The 13430-nt window shown below is 40.9% G+C and overlaps 1 protein-coding gene across 2 annotated transcripts in view; it reads right to left on the reverse strand.

Moving 5' to 3' along the window:
• Window positions 1-11894: 11894 nt before the first annotated feature.
• The window catches only part of gcgra (glucagon receptor a), a 51086-nt gene continuing 49550 nt past the window's right edge, over window positions 11895-13430 (reverse strand). For both annotated transcript variants that reach the window (XM_085351668.1, XM_085351669.1), the window contains exons 13-14: window positions 12905-12946; window positions 11895-12806 (exon numbers count right to left, since the gene is read on the reverse strand). In XM_085351668.1, coding sequence (XP_085207794.1) covers window positions 12441-12806; window positions 12905-12946 — 408 coding nt within the window. In that variant the 3' untranslated portion in view covers window positions 11895-12440. The remainder of the gene's footprint in view (window positions 12807-12904; window positions 12947-13430) is intronic.

The following is a 13430-nucleotide window of genomic DNA, read 5'->3' on the forward strand; positions in this document are numbered from 1 at the left end:
GCGGAGCAATCCTTGGCACACAAGTGCTCATACTGGTGGATGACACCAGGCAGGTAGGGTTGATAGCCTGGAGAGTGAAGTGCCCATGTATTCAGCTGCATCTGCAGGTGGGATGTTGGATAAACCAGCGGATGTTTCAGGTGAGCAGCCTAATCTTTCTTGCTCCGATTAAGAGGCAGGCCTGCAGGCAGCAGCTGCCAACCAGAGAGAGGTTGTGCACCGAGACAGGAGTCTGTGGTTGGGGGATGTGGTTTCATGGCAAGGGGGAAATGGCTTTTTTTGTAATCAGGGGGTCTTTTATTTGATGGGCTTCACGGAGATAATGAATGGCTTAGAGATAAATTGTTTTTCCATTTTCACAGAAGAAGACCTCGTGGCTCTTTTTGTGGGATTTGAACACGTCTGGCCCAAGAAGAATAGTTTTTTTTCTTTTTAAAAAAAAAGAAAGCGTTATGACATGTAAATGCTAAATACACATCCATTCTCTGAAAGGCAACTACAGCATGAGATGCCAAATATATTTATATATTTCAGTCAAATTAAAAGGAGTCTAGACAGTTTGGACTTTTGGAGTGTCGTGGTGTGTTGATTTTTTCTTTTTCTTTTTAACCATGAAATTGTTTGCAGTTTTCTTTTTTTTAATTCTCCAGTGTTTCTGGTTTAGTCCTTCCCTTACTGTTTGTGCATCAATTCAACTGTGACAGAGCTGTGCATAAATCCTGTTTGGTTAATGAAACAAAGCGAATGACCTCTCTGTAGAGCATAACAGTCAGGTTATCACTCTGCAGAACTCTGGTGGAGTCACTGGTGGTGGGGATTTAGTGCGCTCGCGGGTCCTGGCACACGCGGTGAGGATTAATGAGCAGACATGAATTCACTGCAGGCGCTTTACCAACTAAGCAGACAGCTCATCTCCAATGGATAATCATTAATTTGTTTGCATGTTTGTTTACATCTCCTGCCTCGGCAGGGGCTGGGGGGGGGGTTGGGGGTGGTTACATTGTGCATCAGGGGCGATCGTGGCTCAAGAGTTGGGAGTTCTCCTTGTAATCGGAAGGTTGCCGGTTCGAGCCCCGGCTTGGACAGTCTCGGTCGTTGTGTCCTTGGGCAAGACACTTCACCCGTTGCCTACTGGTGGTGGTCAGAGGGCCCGGTGGCGCCAGTGTCCGGCAGCCTCGCCTCTGTCAGTGCGCCCCAGGGTGGCTGTGGCTACAATGTAGCTTGCCATCACCAGTGTGTGAATGTGTGCGTGAATGGGTGGATGACTGGATATGTAAAGTGCTTTGGGGTCCTTAGGGACTAGTAAAGCGCTATATAAATACAGGCCATTTACCATTTACCATCAGTGTTCACTCAACAGGCTGCTGAGCACAAGAATGTGCAGAGAGTTGGAAAAACAGCTTTCATCTCTTGGCAGCTTCAGTTCACTGGACCTGTTTCTTCAATGTAGAGCGGCAGCAGGTAGCAGAGGAGTGTGCTGCTGATGTAGAACCTCACTCAGCAGTCTCACAAAGTACAACGAGGCCAGACTAAAGTGATATGCCCTTGCTAACTTTTTAATACGGCCATCAAAGTGGTCATGAACCCTTGAGCAGGACGTTACGCCTCGTCCTTTAGGTGACGGTCAGAATAAAAAGCATATAGTCCAGTCAGAGACCCCCATTAAGAAGGTCACATCGATGTCAAGCTGTCTGCTTCTGGCTGCAAAGCTTATTGATTTCAGAAGTCAGAACAATCGATTTGAGCCAGGGACATGCTGCTTAGTCATCACCGTCACACAAACATGACTGCATGCCATATTACAGGAACTCAGCTAAGTGTCATTATTATTAAGAGCTTCTTGTGTCAGGGGAGATGTGCCCTAAGAGAGTGTGATATTTTTAAAAGTAAAGTGTTAATTAGAGCTTGAAGGGAGGTGAACACCATTTATGAAAAACACTGAACTGCTAGTGAGGTACAGCAGTTGCACTGGCTTTCCCTGAGGTGAGGCATTACATGCCTCTCTAGGAAACTCTGTTCAGTTGCCCAGGCTGTAATGATTGCTGTCATCTCCCAGTAAAAGCATGAAATACAACAGCATTAGTGTGGTTTCGGTTTGCCACACACCATAATTACCAATGTCCTTGCAGCAGGTTTTGTAATTCAAATTTAAGCATGCAACACTAAATGCCCGAAATCCCTGTTATTGGAATGTGATGAAAGACTGGGCCATGTTTGTTCCTCTTTACTAGTGTTTTATGGATTTCTCTATGCTCAAATGAAACACACAAAAATAGCAAGAATACCTAAAAATAATAATAATAGTAATATTAATAATTAAGCCCCAAGGCTGATTGCTTGAGAAAAAATCATTTGATTTAGGTGTAGAGTGAAATCACCACAAAACATTCTCCTTTTATGACCCTCGTGCCAACTTACTTCCTGACCTCACCTTACAGACTCAAATCTGTCTCCTCGTTGCTGACTGAGCTTCAGCTTTGACTCAGATAAAACACAGGGGACGTGAAGTGGAATGACTAGAAAACTAGAACAAATTCATTTGGAGCAGAGCTATGTAAAGTGACTGTGTACCACTGTCAGTATTCCCTTGCAGCTTCAGGAAGCTTCATTACTTCCAGCGAGTAGGTTGTGTTTTCCTTGTCAGCAGGATTATGTAAAAATTACCAGGCTTACTTTTTAAAAAAAATAAAACTTTCTGAGGAGAAGGAGGATGGGCAAATGATGAATGCACTGAATTTTGGTGCTGATCCAAATCATGAATAGTTTCAAGTAATCTTTTTGTTTATTATTATTATTTTTCACGCCAATGTTGAAAGATAGGGCACTGACGGCGGTTGGCGCTCCCTGCTTGCCCTTCCAGTTGTCAGTTTGAATTGTGGACAAACTTTTGAGCAGCAAGTAAAAGCAGCACATTCTATTCTTAGGCAATTCAAGATTTTCCAGCTGTCTGCACACGTCTTCCACATTGTCTTTACAGTGGTCAGAAAAAAGGCTTAGGGTGTTTGTCTAATACCATTGTTTCCACTCAGCGATACAGGTCGGCCCCTGCCAAAAGGAGATGTTTTATCCAAAGCTTCTTGGGCTAATAGAAATGAACCCTCTGGTTCTGCATCTCAGCATTGTTCCCCCTTAGTATGCAGTCCATCAGTTTTAATCAATCCACGTGTCTGAAAAAACAGAAACCTCTGCTGTAGGGATGGGTACCGGTGTCCGGTGCCATGATGGCACCGGTTCTGACATAAACGGTAGTAACCAGACCGAAAAGCAGCGCACATTTCGGTGCTTTATTTCGGTGCTTTTTTTTTCCTGAGCTGTGATACACTTCTAGCCAATCATTTTACGTTTCCGAGAATAGTAGGCGGGCCCAGGTACGTACGTTCTTTTAGAGCAGAGCTACAGATTAAAAATGTCCAAGGCGAAGCGGTCAAAAGTCTGGCTGTACTTCACAGCAAAATATGCAAACTCAGCAGCCTGCAACAAGTGCTTTAAGCTGATACTGTGATACTGTCAAAGGAAGTAACACCTCGAATCCGATGAAACACCTGGCGATGCATAGCGTTTTTTTTTTTAAAAGCCCAGAAATGCGCCGTATTTGATAGCTTGCTGCGAGACATCACACCGAGCGCATCTACTGCGGGTGGGTTGCCTGTTATGCAACATCCCCCATTGTTTTTTTCCATTGTTTAAGCACTGCTTCCAGCCAAGAGTGATACCATATATGCCCCATAGCTGCAGAAAAGGCTAACATTGTTATCTTTTTACAAAAAACAGCTGAACATGAGAGGTTTTTGGACCAATTTTGTGTTCTCCATTCTTTAAGCACCGGTTTGAGCACCGTTTGAGCACCGGCACCGTTTCAAAAGTACCGATCTGGCACCGGTGTCAGATAAAACCTAAACGATACCCATCCCTACTCTGCTGTAACATCTGCATGTGTGATAATAACAAGCTGTTATTCAAAGTTATCAACTTATTTATCACTCGCAGGTTAAAAAAAGTCAATTTGATGTGGATTTCAAACTATATTAAAGTGAATTAGTGTCTTTTATAAAGGCAGGATGAAAGTAATTGAAGGAACCATTTATAGCTCATAAAACTGTTTTCCTGTCAATGCAGGCTTTATTTAAGGCTATTAATTTAGCTGTTACATCCTGATTTGAGCAAATTACTATAAGTACTCTGGGAGTCTTTTTCTATTCTAATCTCCTCTGGAAATTATGAAAAACTAGACGAGCTGAAGAACAAAGTGTCTCCAACTATTAAGCTGACCTGACATCTTAAATTAGGAAAGAACTTTTTGTTATCTGGACTGTTGTGCAGCTGATTGATTCCAGCTTTGAGGGGCTCATTTAGTCTGTTGAAAATATGCATATTACTTAACATAGACAGAGGATGGCATAAAAACTGCAAACAGACACGGCACACTGTATGCTTTTTTGGTTAATCTTCCGCATCATAGCTTCTAGCAGCATTACTCTTTTTTCCATTTGACAGAAGCTTGTAGTTATTAGACTTCCATCCAGGCCAGTAAATTTACCCAAAGCCATGTCACTCTGTTTCAGAGCTTCTGCTGTAAACCACCACACTGTCTCAGATATTGGATTTATTGAGCCTAGTGTGTGTTTGGTGGCTACAATCTGATTACACATTTATTTAATTTAAGGGGGTTGTAGGGGTGTTGACAGATCATCAGGCGCTGGTGAGGGATATCTCCAAGATGAGGCCGTGTGTGAGGTGCCAGTGTGTGTGTGTGCGCGTAAGCTGAGAGAGTCATCTTCATATTACATGAACGGGTTGCTTCCCAAATCATGTGTACCCATGGGATGCTGCTCTGCTTGAGAGAGACGATAACGCAACCTCTCAAACACAGCTAATGAGCACTAACAACCTGAGTGATGATGCTCATGCATTAATCAAACCAATGAATCCGGTCTCTCTCCTCACTCCTGCGTCCTATGAAACTGAGTAAATGATGCCAATTTGGCTGAGCAGCTTGCCAGCCTTGAAACATGAGGAAAATGTTTTTTCATGGATCCACTAGGATTCTGCATCAGATGTGTGCCACTTATTCATATCCTGGGATCTAAACGATGTGACAAACATTTGCAGAATGTAGTTACTGAAAATTATCACTCACTCCTGCTCTTGATGTGGGTGAGTAAAAGTTTGATTAAAATCAGTGGGTGAATAAATGATGACACTTTTGTTTGCGAACAGTATTATGATAATAAATATTAGTGTTCAAGCCAATGACTTTACAGTGTGGCTTAATGAGGAGTTTGATGCTTTTTTGGTTGGTGAAACTGTTACTTTTATTGTTGTTTTACTTTATATATATGCTTTAAAATGAAGTCAAATCTACAAGGCGCAGACTATGAATCAGAGCAAGTTTTTTTTGTTTGTTTTTTTTAGAAAAAATATGTCTTATTTTAATCTTCAATACTATTGTGACGCTGCAATTTCATGTACTTGCTCAGCCAGTGTGGGTGCGTTGGTGTTTTAAGAGTACAGCAATAAAATGTGCTGTAATAATTACTATAGAGTTTGCAGTGATCAGTAGCTACTTAGTCAGAAAAGCCTAGTTAAATCTCAACTGTAGTTTGTGTTTTAACTTAATTAAGTTAGAGACAGATTGTGTGGTGTTCATTGCAAATCTTTACTTCTTTCTTCTTGCATAAAAGACATGCAAGAACATGCTGAGAGAGAGAGAGAAAAGAAAGTCAGAGATTGATATACACTCACTCGATTAGGTACATCTGTCCGGCTGCTGGTGAACATGAATATCTAATCAGCCGATCACATGGCAACAACGTGGTGCATTTAGGCATGTAGACATGATCAAGCTTTGACCTGCTAAAGTTCAAAGCATACAAATGGAGAAAAAAGGTGATTTAAGTGAATGAATATGAGTCTCTCTTCTGAGTGTTTCTGCTGAGATACTCAGAAGAGGATCTCTGAATCCACAACACATTGAACCTCAATCCAATAAAGAACATTTGGGATGTGATGGAGATTTATTTCATGGATGTTCAGCTGTTTCCAGCAACTTTTGCCATGAAAATTTAAGGCAGTTCTGAAAGCAATGTGTACCTAATAACATGCTATTCATACTCATTTCATATGAGCAGTCTTAATTTCCATTTTAACAGTCTGATATTGGACATTCTGTTGTCCTTCTGCTAAAGACCATTTCATATTTAACTATAGATTGTTACCTTTTACATTTTAGAATTCTTACTGGTCATGCTGGTCTGAACTAGGAATACATCCTGCTTTTAGACATGCACTTTCACTATAGAGTCTTGACTCAAGGTTATTATTCATTTAGCCATTAAGAAGACTGACTGATATTATCTAATATGGAGATATAAACAATTCAGCACTTTTATCTGATAAGGCTCAAAATATTCCTTAACCATTTATTTCCTGAGACCCAAAGCCCAGTTTGCTTGCTAATTTGCATGCCCTATTTTCACACATGGTTGCTTGGTAAGATATGTAAATATGAAATATTCATTCACAAATGCACACCTTCAAATGCACCTGTTGCCTCTGCAGCTGCGGCACAATGACGATCCTGGGAAGCAATGATTGCACGAGACGTCTGTCAGTGAGCTGAGTGTGTTTTATTGTCCAATCACACATAATCTGTTTGTCCACATCAGGACACAAGCCCAGTTCCCAGGCCTCAGGGACAAAAGACACACGACAACTGCTGACCCACCCTCGCTATATTTGCTCCATGTGCACAGAGCCCAGAAGATGCTCTTTTCACATCATCCCATTATCTGATACACACAAAAAATGTTGTTTAAATAAGATTAAGTGTTTTTGTCTTTTAGGTTAGCAAATATATTATGCATCTTAATATACAATTGGCTGTTTACATAAACATACCCTAAACGTTTAAAGAAATATGCTAACGCTACCAAAGATTTTGTATTGTTTTGTTCTGTTTCTCTTCTGTTTGTTCTTTCAGTGTTAACTGTATTACATTTATCACAAATTGCTGATGAAGCAACCAAAAAAGGTCCTCTGCAGAGACAGCGGCAGTTGGACTCTTCATGTTAGATCTTCTGCCTACATTTTGTAAGCCTCTGTTGTGTGTTACCAGTCATTTAAAGTTGGCCACACTCACCCAACAGTGTCATAGTGTGGTCATCCGAACACAACATCCTTCAAAAACATTTGTAACTAGGGATGGGTATCGTTTATGTTTTATTCGATACCGGTGCCAAACCGGTACTTTTGAAACTGTGCTTAAACGGTGCTCGAACCGCTGCTTAAAGAATGGAGAACACAAACTTTGTCCAAAAACCTCTCGTGTTTAGCTGTTTTTTTGTAAAACGATAACAATGCCTTTTCTGCAGCTATAGGGTATATATGGTATCACTCTTGGCTGGAAGCAGTGCTTAAACAATGGAAAAAACATAAACTTTGTCCAAAAATCTTTCATGTTTAACTGTTTTCCAATTTTTAGCCATTTTAGCCTTTTTGGCCAGGGTGAAGGGAGTATCTGCCATCAAACAAGAAGACAGCCGCATGTACTGTAACTACGACGGTGTTTGCCAGTTCACCTTACATGCATCAATTTAATAACGTGGTTAGCCTACTCAACGTAATTTACACATGAACAACATTAAGCTACTCAGCCAGAGAAGAACGGCTGCTGCTGCCATCATCATCCGTCATCATTTCTGCTACACAGGTGTTACCTCCTTTGCGCAGTATCACCTTAAAACACTTGTTGCAGGCTGCTGAATTTACTTCTTTTGCTGTGAAGTACAGCCAGACTTTGACCGCTTCACCTTGGTCATTTTTAATCTGTAGCTCTGCTCTAAAAGAACGTACCTGGGCCCACCTACTATCCTTGGAAAGATAAAATGATTGGCTAGAATCCAAAGTGTATGACATCTCAGGGGGAAAAAAGCACCGAAATGTGCGCTACTTGTCACGATGAGTTGTATGGCTGTCAGTGGCTGGACCCACGTGTAGGACTCGGAGACAAAACATTAACTTAAACGACGGCTTTATTTGCTGGAGAGTCACCCTTGGGCGATACATAAACAACAACTTAAACTAACTAGACAGGAGATGCTGAAGGTAGACAACCATGGATACACACACACAACAAACGTGGAGGACACAACAACTGGCAGAGAAAAACACAGGGCTTAAATACATACTGAGGTGATTAGGGAATGTGAAACAGGAGGAGAGCACAGCTGGGACTCATCAGACATGACAAGACAAGGGGAGGCAAAACTCAACATATTGACATAGTACACAAACTTTCAAAGTAAAACAGGAAACTGAACAGACGTGGACTAAACTAGGGGATACAGTGACAGAAATCAAACCCAAGAGAATCAAAACACATCATGAAATCAAAGATAACTAATACAAACAGAAAAACACTGAGTCCACAGACTCAGGACCGTGACACTACTTTTCAGTCTGGTTACTACCATTTATGTCAGAACCGGTACCATTGATACCGGTACCCATCCCTAATTATGATACGGCTGACCTGACTTTAAACTGTTTCAACTGCAGTTTCAATTGTTCAATTGGACCCAATGACTCCATTAGTCATTTAGAAAAGTGTGACAACGAGACTTTTTTAATTACTATAATTTTATACTTACTATTTATTTTACACTCAACCATATAACTGAGGGTTTTACCATAATATTGTAACATTTTTTTTTATTAGATTAATATGTGCAATATCTTCAGAATTAAATCCCCTTTCCACTTAATCCTATTTGGCCAGCCACGGCATTTAATATTTAATATGAAGTAAGCTCAAATTTTAACAGAACACAATGTTGTCATTTTAAGAAATTTATGCTATTGTGGTACCTCCAAAATCTTAAGTACACCTTCCTCAGTTTGGAGGATGCTGTGCATAATTCAAATGCTGATTAGTTGATAAGTGGGTGTTTTAATTAGTTAATTTGTATAATTAGTTAATTTTCTGCTGGAGGCTTTTTCCTGTTTGCTTCCCACTATTGCCAAAGTGCTTGGCTTGATGGTGTCAAAATCACGTCACAGAAGTGATTTTACTCAGACCTCTACATTGGCGAGACCAAACAGCCACTTCATAAACACATGGCACAACGTAGAAGAGCCACTTCCACGGGACAAGACTCGGCTGTCAATCTGCATCTAAAGGACAAAGGTCACTCTTTCGAGGATGCCAATGTTCACATTTTGGACAGAGAAGAAAGATGGTTTGAAAGAGGAGTGAAAGAAGTCATGTCCACTGTGAACGACCATCTTTTAACAGAAGCCATCTATAATCCAGTTTTGAGATCCCCTCCCAGATGCCTTAACACCCACTCACATCCTGGGCCATTTGACCTCAGTAAATCACATGATAGGATGGGGCTAGGTTTCAGAGTTGGTTCACCTTGGCTGATTGTGACCCACACCCATTTCCACACCTTGGCTTGTGTGATTGGGTAGAGAATCAAAGGGGGTCAATGAACCTCTTGGGGACACTCCCATATGACTTAAAATCTGGGACTGTCCACCAATCGCTCTTAGAACTGAAGCAGCTTCTCGGATAAGAGGTGAAACATCTTCAAGGAAACTTAAAGAAGCCCAGAAGCTTTTCTTTCCAAACTCCTTAGACTTCACAGAGTAGTATTTAGGTTTGAGTAAAAGTGTTACTCCCTTCATGCTGACTGGAAATCATAATTTACTCACCTCTTTCACAAGACAGCATGTCATTCAGCCAAAAACGCTGCCTGGCCAGCCAGATAGCCAAAGCAACAGATGTCTCCATCAAGCCAAAAGAGTTTATCTGCACACAGTTCCTTCCTTTTTATTGTAACATCATGAATATTCACCAATACAAAAGCCACTGCAAGTTAAAATCAACTTTCGAATACACTGTTATTTATTCTTTTACCATTTGCACAAAGCGGACACAACATATCATGAAATGTATACACCTGGATGCAGTCGGTTTATATACTTCACACCACGTAAACTTTACATAACCACCTTTAAGAGAAGAGAAAAAGAAACATACTCAGTTGAGCCTTTTAAAGAATACATTCAGACAGAACCACTTTGGTCCAGGAAAGGGAGTGACCCAAGCTCCTAACTTTAAATGCAAACATGGTTATGGTTACAGCTTAAAATACATGTAGTAGCTTGAAGCTAAATTAGGATATAGCTCTACTGAATCCTATTTTCTTTGACGTGTACAACATTCCTTTATTACTTTGTGAAATGTCTACAAAACAATGAAAAAAAGATCTAAAAAAACACTGCAAAGATACTTGTGGCAGAACCACGATCGATGTACTTCCCAGCAAAAATGTGGCTGTCTGCTCTATTACTATCCTCAGCAGATGTTGATGAAAAATAACTTCAGCCTGCAATTTTTTCCCACCTCAACAGAAGGAACTGACTGAAGTGTTAATGCACAGAGTCTTGATCTGAATGAGAAACACGTTGCCGCTGTGGGCTACAAAATGGCACTGAGGAATCACAATGAGAGTAGTTTCCATAATAAAACAGAGAGCTGTGTCTACTTCTTGCCTTATACAGGCATGGTGTTTGGGAATGTCCTGTGGTGCTTTACTGTATATGCTAGAGGGAGACTGACTCATACTAACCTCTGACCTCTGTGCTCTATGTCAAGCCACTTGCACTGGTTTCTATCAAACCTTTGCCAGCAGCCCATTATTCATCTTACATCCACAAATCTGGAATACTGAAACTACACACATTCATACCCTGAAAATACACACTACCCACTCAAAGACATGCGTGGGAAATATGGACTGCAATCAAATAAAATCACCTGTATAAACACATATATAGAGAGACATAGTATCTACCAATTATAAATTAACATTGTGCAAATAGATACATATAAAGTCAAGTTCAGTTAGTTCTGGCAAAAGGTTTCAGCAATTCAGATATTCATTTCTGCTCTGCAGGTTGCTTCCCTTCTTTGAAAATAAATGCTATCAGACACAAATGTACCACTGTCTGATTAGCTTTGTTTGCCACTCCAAAGCATGCTTGTTCAGCTTTTGTGGTGTGGAGTTTTGTTCAAAAGTGTTCACAGCCACTGCAGACATGGTACGCATTAGACTCTGTTGGTATGGTTACTTGGCGAATCCAGTCACTAGCAGTTATTAGCAAAGACGTTTTTGTCTGACACGATGGCACCGTAGAGTGATTATTCACACAACTCTTAAGTTAAGCTTGCAAAATTTACGCAGTCTTCATGCATGAAGTCCCAAGACCGTCCTCGTGCCAGAGGTGACGCGCCATATTTAGGAACAATGCTGGAGTCACACCTTTACAGGCCGTAAAGGTCTGTGTATTTTTATCCTTGATTGGATAACCACCCTGGATTCAGGGGCGAGGCATGTCATTCAGACAACATCTTGATGGCAAAAGGTAGAAAAGGAAATGCGTGTAGTGGCAAAGGAATTCGACTATCACCTTAAAACATACACGGCAAGTTTAAACAGCTGCAACAATAGCAATCAGCAGTATTCAACTAATATAAAAAAGATGTATTTTAATCTAAAAGACATAAGAAAGTCAAGTGATGATGATTTTAGCTTATTTATAATTGATCCTATACCATCGCTTGACCTCCTTTAATGTCCACACGCAAGACGAGAAGGACCTGGGGACAGCAGCTGCCAGTTTCCCATGAGCCCTGAATGAGGTCACTTGAACAACACTGTGGTCACCATATTGTTTGAGGTATAGTCAACAGAATTTTTCTTTTTTTTCTGCACATTTTCATCTAAATCACATAGACAGGAAAACATTTACAGATATTAGAGCAAAGCATATATATATATATATATATATATATATATATATATATATATATATGTATATGTGTGAAAAAAGGTTTCCCATCTGTTCCTACCTACATGTTATTTTGTATATTTTGTAGTCTTTTTTGTGTGTATTCAGTTCAATGCTCTCTTTGTATTTAAACTTTAGTACCAGAAATTTGATAGATAGGATAAGTTGAAGCAGAGGCTCAAGCAAGGACCCTGTGACCTTTACTGTTGGGGTTTATTTATTTATTTTTTTGTTACTTCAGGTTTCATGTTTGGTATGTCATTACGATCTTCCGTGGCTTATCTGCCTCGGGATGCTGTTGCAAAAATTGTTCAGCATGCAGCAGCTTATTATTCTGTGCTAAAAAACATCTAAACTAATCCGTTCACGAGACTCGCAGCACATTCGAAATGTCAGCGTGGATGCCCTTCCTGATCCTCCTCTCAGACTGTGGCGACAGCTCTCCAGTGACGCAGATCTCTGAGGGCCGACCTGAAAAGTGACACCATTAACTTGACTCTTTACAGCTGAGCAGGTCAGTCTGTCAGAGCACGATGAGAGCCCAAAGCCATCCAACTTCCTTTTTTAAGTAGTCCCAGTAGCTTTCACAGGTGGCTCTCCACGTTCTCTTTCTGCACTTCGTAACACTGCAGCTTGTCAGTAATGCTGATGTCCTCTACCAGGATATAGTTACTGATGGTCCCCTCGTGCAGCAGTGAGGCACACTTCCCTTCCTCCGTACTGTTGACCATGCCATTTTGGTTGCTAGCGACGAGCATGTGCCTCTCCTCGGGGCTACAGACTGGGGCGGTGGTTTTGGCGATGTCTGGGAGGTGAGGCATTCGAGGGGCGTGGTTTAAGAGACTGGTTGTTTTTGTGTTTGGGGTATTGCTATAGGTGTGGCGGTACTCCTCCTCAATGTTCCTCCCTAGCTTCCAGCGCTTCCACTTCTTCAGGATCTCAGACTGCACCTGGGGAGACAGCAGAGACATAAAGTAGACACTACAAAGCTTCGAACATCTGAAGATGGTGAAGATGGTGTATTTGTTGTGCAATCGAGATGGCTCACTTCTTTGTTGACAAAGCAGTACAAGATTGCCACCAGGAGACCCTGTGAAGACAAACAATACTGATTTCATTCTGTCTACTAGCCATTTTCACCCACAATATTCACTTACATGCTACTCTGCAGCTATGAAAACATGAAACTGAATGTCTTCTAATATATGCACCACAATCCAGGCAGAAACTGCAAGTTTGCTTCTTCAAAATAAACCACAAGTGCCTTTGAGTAACATCTGTCTTAAGATGTAAGCCTCACAGCTATGTTTGCCATCTTTTGACTTTGAAATTCTCTTTTGCTCTGTCTGTTGGTCATCTGTCATATCTGTTTCCAGTGCCTAAAGGTCACTCTAATTATGTCACTGTGTGACAAAGTCATTTAGCAGTGCTCATAGTGCATTAATTTAATCTCTTCTGACACACAAATATTACAGCACATCACGACTGTCTCAGAGATGGAAAACTCACAGAAGCAGAGAGAGACAATTATGCAAGATTATTATTAGTTTTATTATTTTTTAGTAGCCCACAAC

The sequence above is a fragment of the Diplotaxodon limnothrissa genome, linkage group LG4, assembly GCF_057381915.1.
Source record: "Diplotaxodon limnothrissa isolate DT_005_m linkage group LG4, D_limnothrissa_male_GT1.1, whole genome shotgun sequence".
In the NCBI taxonomy this organism is placed as follows: domain Eukaryota; kingdom Metazoa; phylum Chordata; class Actinopteri; order Cichliformes; family Cichlidae; genus Diplotaxodon; species Diplotaxodon limnothrissa.